General features: G+C 39.6%; 1 protein-coding gene and 1 long non-coding RNA gene across 20 annotated transcripts in view; one reads left to right on the top strand and one right to left on the bottom strand.

Annotated features, from left to right (window-relative positions):
- The window catches only part of LOC103050998 (uncharacterized), a 58,366-nt gene that overhangs the window by 3,776 nt on the left and 48,590 nt on the right, over window positions 1-6,000 (bottom strand). For all 9 annotated transcript variants that reach the window (XR_015794761.1, XR_015794764.1, XR_015794760.1 and 6 more), the window contains 2 exons: window positions 4,048-4,111; window positions 3,032-3,132 (listed from right to left, as the gene is read on the bottom strand). This is a non-coding gene — a long non-coding RNA (uncharacterized LOC103050998). The remainder of the gene's footprint in view (window positions 1-3,031; window positions 3,133-4,047; window positions 4,112-6,000) is intronic.
- Window positions 1-6,000, top strand: part of CDKL3 (cyclin dependent kinase like 3) — a 37,628-nt gene that overhangs the window by 13,403 nt on the left and 18,225 nt on the right. For 10 of the 11 annotated variants that reach the window (XR_015794757.1, XM_025174865.2, XM_088133754.1 and 7 more), the window contains one exon: window positions 4,031-4,170. Coding sequence is in view for 10 of the 11 variants with exons in the window: in XM_025174865.2 (XP_025030633.1) it covers window positions 4,031-4,170 (140 nt within the window). In the remaining variant the exon portion in view is untranslated. Of the gene's footprint in view, window positions 1-4,030; window positions 4,185-6,000 lie in introns of all 11 variants that reach the window. The other variant, XM_088133752.1, reaches the window with a different exon arrangement.

Here is a 6,000-nt window from a genome sequence, read left to right as displayed (position 1 = left end):
AGATCTAGTATGACCATAAACATTTATTAAGTGCTCTTCGCCCGCTCTTGGTGCTCTCTTGACCAAATAAGGGCAAATTAAAGTCCATCTGCTTCCTGTGTCGATTAAACCCAAAACTGGGTTCCATTGATCTTAGCCTGTATTGCTATTTCTGATTCTCTGGGTGCTTGCAACATGGCTGAGAAAGGTCCCTTTCTTTGGCGGTTTTGACAATCTTTAGCTACATGCCCTACCTTGCCACATTTATAACAGGATCTATTTTCTCCTTGGTTTGTTTGACCTCCCTTAGGTTGGGAAGGAATTGCTTTTCCCTGACACTTCCTTTCTTAGTCTCTCCTTTTTTCTTCCCTTTTCCAACCTCTCCATGCTCCCTTCTAGCTTCCTCAGCTCTTCTGGCTGCAAGGTAATCTTCAGCTAAGGAGGCTGCCTTAATTCCTGTGTCTGGGTGACACTCTTGCACCCAAAATCTATCAGGTCCAAGTAGGACCTGTAGGAGTTACTCCAAAATAATTTAATCCATAATCTCCTCTATATATATCTGACTGTAACCATTTTCTAGATGGGTCTCCCAGCCTTGCCCAGAATTCTCTCACTCCTTCCTGTTCCTGGTACTTACATTCATGGAATCTTTGCCTATAACCATATTTTGTGACTTCATAATGGTAGAGGATCATCTCTTTTACTTTCTTGTAATCCACCACCTCCTGAGCAGGAAGACCTATATTTGTCCTTTCCTGTCAAACAAGGGGCCAACCTGGCCATCCAATCCTCCCTTGGCCATTTACATGATACTGCCACACATTCAAACATAATTCAAATGCCTGTGTGTCTTCATCCTCACTTAGTGTATGGATTTTTATATCCCTAACATACTCTACTAGGAGTAGAGCTAGCTAGTGGTGGAGCCTCTCCTACAGTGATGTCTGTTTCTTGAGGAGGGAAAGAAGGTCCCTAAACCCATTTCTTTGAGCTTCTGTCCTTTCTCTTTCCCTTTCTAAGCAATCTCTGTGTTCAGTCTCTTGCCATTTCTTTTCCTCTACTTCCTTTCTTAAGAGATGTGCATGCTCTTCTTGCTGTTGGTTCTTGCTGTTTTCTTGCATCTCCTTCATAATACTGGCTCATGGCTCTGCTGGAGTGGGTTTGATTTCACCCTCTGCCTCATATGCTTCCAATGCTGGATCTGTATCCATTTGTTCCTCAGCAACCATATTTGCCTTTTCTTGCTGTACCTGCTGGCCATCTGGTGTATCCCTGAGTCTGAGGGCATGCTTGTGATGCCAGGGTACTAGGAATTATGTACCAAGTACTGGTTACTGCTTCGCCTCCTTCTCCATGCACTTATTTGTATGTCTTAGGCATCATTTACATGCTTGGAGCACGATGCTGCCACCACTTGTGAGGGGTTCTTTCTGATGATGACTGGACATGCTACAGCATAGAATAAAACATTACACAATGCTTTATTGTAGCACACACTTTCCTCAATAATAGGCTGTTGCCCTGACTGGGTAGGGCTAACTCCACCCTCCTAGTCCTGACAAGTTGGCCATGTAAACCAGTCTCTGGGGCTCAGTCCTTACAGTAGTTAAAAGTCTTAAAGTTTGTAAAGTGGCATACAGTCCTTGCCTCCCTCCATAGTTCTTGCATTTGTTGGGGTTTATATGCTGCCTCAGCATGGTTGCTCCTTTTGTAATTGTTGCCAAGGTCCAGGCCAAGCTCTAAACTCTGCTCTTAAGCAATGTTGGTATTGAGCACCCAAGCTAAGATGAGCCACTTACCTTGGCTTGTGATCTTGGCAGTTGACCATCAGCCCTCTTGCTTGCCTCTAACTGTTACACATGCCCAGACATCACTTTGCGCTTCCTCATCTACTTGCTGTCTCTTCCTTGTCTTCCTCTCTCCCTCTCCCTCTCCCTCTCTCTGTTGGCTGTCCCTTTTTTAGGCTATGGGCATGGGTGGGATAAAGTGTGCTAACTACAGATATTGGCATGGTCCTGAAAGAGCCCAGGGGGTGGCTCAACTACCCAAGTGGGATGTTGTTATGCAGTCAAATAGCTGGGTGTTGCCAAATGACCAGCAGGGATGCCGGCGTGGATGCCTGTGGGCGAGTCTGTCCTGGTCAGTCCATCTCTCTCAGCAGGCACTTCTCCTCTCAGATTTCCAAGACTGTAAACTTTTATGACCCTTTGGGGAAGGGGATGAGCTGCGCTTAGTCTCAGGAAGCAGGGTGGGTGAGTGGATGGCATTTCTGCCTGGCTGCAACCTCTCCAATCGGTGTTTTCAGTGCTGTTTTTACAAAGCACAGAAGGCAGCTTTAATGTAACTCCTCTCTCCCTTGCGCAATGCATGTTTTAAACCATACTTTTTATTTCTCTGTCTAATCTTACATGCTAATAGTATTCTGTTCTAAGGAGATGGTACACAAATATGGTTAAACACAAATAAACAAACACAAATGAAACAATATAGGAGAATGGGGATAGCTGTCCCGAACATTCCTTTCCATTACACTGGCTCCTCTTCACTCCTGAATATGGGGGAGGGAAAGCCCAAAATTGTAGGTGAAACAGTCAGGGAATTAATAACAATTCCCAGCAAATACACATATATCATTATCATCATGTCTGTAACACTGAAAACAAGACCTTGGTGCCCCCATTCCATTAATTCTTATAGCACAATTAGCAGTTCTACCAGCCGCCTCCACCCTCTTCTTCAGCTTGGGTTCTATCTTCCCCATGCTCACCAGAAGCACTATTTTTATGGTCATGGCACACAAAAAAAGGAGGAATGAGAAGATAGACAATACAAAATCCACACCGATCCCAGGCCAGGCTCCATGAAGACAACACCTATAACTCTGGGGGAGATATAAATTTAATAAATAAATAAAATAAACTCCTCTTATGCCATGGGTTCCAATTCCACCAAGTAAGATAACCACATTAGCCAAATTGGCAAGGATCCAGGATGGGCGAAGACAATTGGTACCAGTCATTTGATTTGGATTGCAACTCCCATCAGATCTTACCAGCATAAGCAGTGATCATAGTAGACACCAAATTGCTTGTCCGTGATTCAAAATATGAAATGAAGCAGTAGTTGTTCAAAGCAGCATTCTCCAATGATTTACTAGAGTCAGGAAAAGGAGACAGAGGTTAGAGCATCACTGGGGAAAGGGAAAATATGATTTTGCTTGTCCTTTTAAAAGATGTATGTTAAGTAAAAACAATGTCAGTGATGTTGTGGTATTCCCAGTTTGATGTTGGGTACCTGTATTTAGAGCCTTAGGGTAGAGTTCTAGGCAGAGACTTGTTAGCAGTACTACCTGATCGCTAAGTATGTATAAAGCAAAGCTGTCTGGGGCAAAATGTCATTTCATCCTATGTTGCATTATAAACATTGTATATTATATGAATACTTAGTACGCAGCATGAGTATCCCCATTCCTAGAAATATACAATGGGGAATACATTCTGAGGGTGTGTGTGTGCGTGTGCGTGCACGCGTGCTACTTTTTCAAAGAAATTGGATGTTAAGGGAACATTGAACAAAAATCTCATCTTAAATATATATTTACTGAACAATAAGACATACTCCATTCAGTGAACTTATTTTTAATTAGGGAAAGATGGAGGAAAGACAGCTTGTAACAAACAGATTTCTAAGTCATGTTATGAAGATTAGAAAAATAAGGTCTGTAAGGTTATTTTGTTAAACAGGTCCTGCTGCAGCTGCACTAAGGTTTTATCAATATTCCTTTACTGTAACAATATTCCTTTAGAATTATTAACTATTTGGAGAATCTATAATCACAAAATTCTTGGTGTCTCTCAAGATACCAGTAATGAGACTGACTTTAAATTGATCCATCTCTTAATTTGAATAAAATTACCTTAATTTGAGTTGAATCTTAAACTGTGGATATAAGGTCAGTGTTAACTAATGTATTGTGAAGTATTAACAGTGCTGTGAATAATAAATGTTGCAGTAACCTGGATTGCTTATTTGTATGTTTGCTGTCTTTCAGGAAACTTGACACCTCACCTTCAGAGTATTTTTATAAGGAGCCCAGTTTTTTCAGGGATGGTCCTTCCTGAAGTTCAGCATCCTAAAAGTGCAAGGAAAAAATATCCCAAACTCAGTGCACTACTTGCAGATATGGTTCATGTATGTCAGAAGAGGTCTGAGTATCAAGCTTACTGATGATTATTATTTGTAGCCTGACATTCTTTTTATGTATAATTTACAAATCTTGAATTATCAGTTGTATTTAGAAATGAGAAAGAGACTTGCAACATGATATAAAAACTTTTTTGTTGTTTATTTGTTTGTCATTGCCTTTTTCATATCCTGAGGTGGTTGTACTGATATTTGAAATTTCAGTTCAGGTCTAAAGAGAGGTATTTGCATATTTCAGGTAATTTTGGTAGTCCGTAAAGTTTTTAATTTTCCAGTCTAAGATGCTATTTTCCTTTTTTATCCTGCAGAGTGTTGTAGAAAAGCTTTGAGCGTATCTTGAAAGCTTAGGTACTGAAAGGCAGAGAGAGGTACTATTTGTGGGTGTATATGGGAGAGAGAGAGAGAAATATCTATGTACTTTTAAACCAACAGCCATGATTTTACTACAGCAAGTAAAATTTAAAAAAAAGTCCCTTCAAGTCAGTCTTGACTCCACATGGACATGTTCGTGCAGTTTTCTTGGCAGTATTTTTTGGAAGTAGTTTTTCATTGCCTTCTTCCTATTGCTGAGAGAGAATGACTGGCCCAAAGTGACCCAGCTGTCTTCATAACTAAAGCAGGACCAGAACTCACTGCCCTTAGTTTTTAGCCCAGTGCCTTTAACCACCACACCAAACTGGCTCTCTGTAGCAAGTAAACCTTTTGAATATGAACACTGAAGAATCAAAGATTTTTGGCTGTTCCTATTGACTTGACGATTTAACATGCAGGAGTAAATATATTTTTAAATATATTTATGGTCACTATCCCAATACATTAAGATTAAATAAACTTCTTAATTAAGCGCTTATTTCTATAGTTGGGTTTTTGTTTCTGTTTTTGTTTTGCTGTGTTTGCAGTAGGCGTGATTCAGGTTTTATGCATAAGTAGAGCTTCATTGTTGTTTTCTTACTTGCATAGCACAGGGCAGAGCATTTGGAGGAATGCTGATGTCTTAGCCTAAGTTGTCTTGGATTATCATTCATTCCCTAAAGGTTGAGTGGTTGGCTGTGCTGGGTTTTTTAGTCAGCATCTAGGAGATTTCTCTTTCTTCAGGAGATTCCAGCTCAACTGTAGTCATATTTTGACTAGGTTTTCAACATGTTCTGATGTTTATTATTTCATCAAAATTGATCTTTATTTGGGCAGAGCCATGCTTTGAATTTGATTCTTTAAAGATGCTTTGGGGGGCAGATGTGTGATCCTTGGAAAAGGCATGACTACCTTAAGGAGTTGCAGACAGATGCTATATTTATGTTCCTTTATACTCCAAAGCATCCATTGGAATGGAATTTAACATGCTACATAGTTCTACTGCTTATGGCATGATATTATGGAAACCACTAACCACTTATTAAATCTCAGTAGCGGATTATAACTCTACAGAGCGCATAACTGGCATTGCTTTGGCTTGAACAAGATATTATACTAACAGAAGATAAAGTATCCTTTGATCCTTTTCACCTTTATTTTAAAAACATAAAAGCTTTCTGTGAAACCTAACATCAAGTCATGCGTAGATTAACAAAGGAGGTTTTTTTTAGTAATGAGAAATATTGAAAATGTTGAGATCTTAATTATTCACAAGGAATGTACTAAGTGGAAACATTATCTCTCCATCATCTTCTCTCAAGTTAAAAATGATAATAAACAAAATTAATGTAAAGGAAAAGATTACAGGTATCTTCAAAGTGCCTTTACTGGCAGCTGAACATTATCTGGTCAGTTATAATAAAATACCAATAAGTACTTAATTTTGAAACCTTTTTTCCCCTTTTG

Source organism: Python bivittatus, unplaced genomic scaffold (assembly GCF_059951505.1).
Source record: "Python bivittatus isolate LINGU-HERP-01145 unplaced genomic scaffold, Pbiv_v1 ctg000080_np1212, whole genome shotgun sequence".
In the NCBI taxonomy this organism is placed as follows: domain Eukaryota; kingdom Metazoa; phylum Chordata; class Lepidosauria; order Squamata; family Pythonidae; genus Python; species Python bivittatus.
The sequence above is the reverse complement of the archived record's forward strand: the minus strand, read 5'-3'. Positions and strand labels throughout refer to the sequence as shown.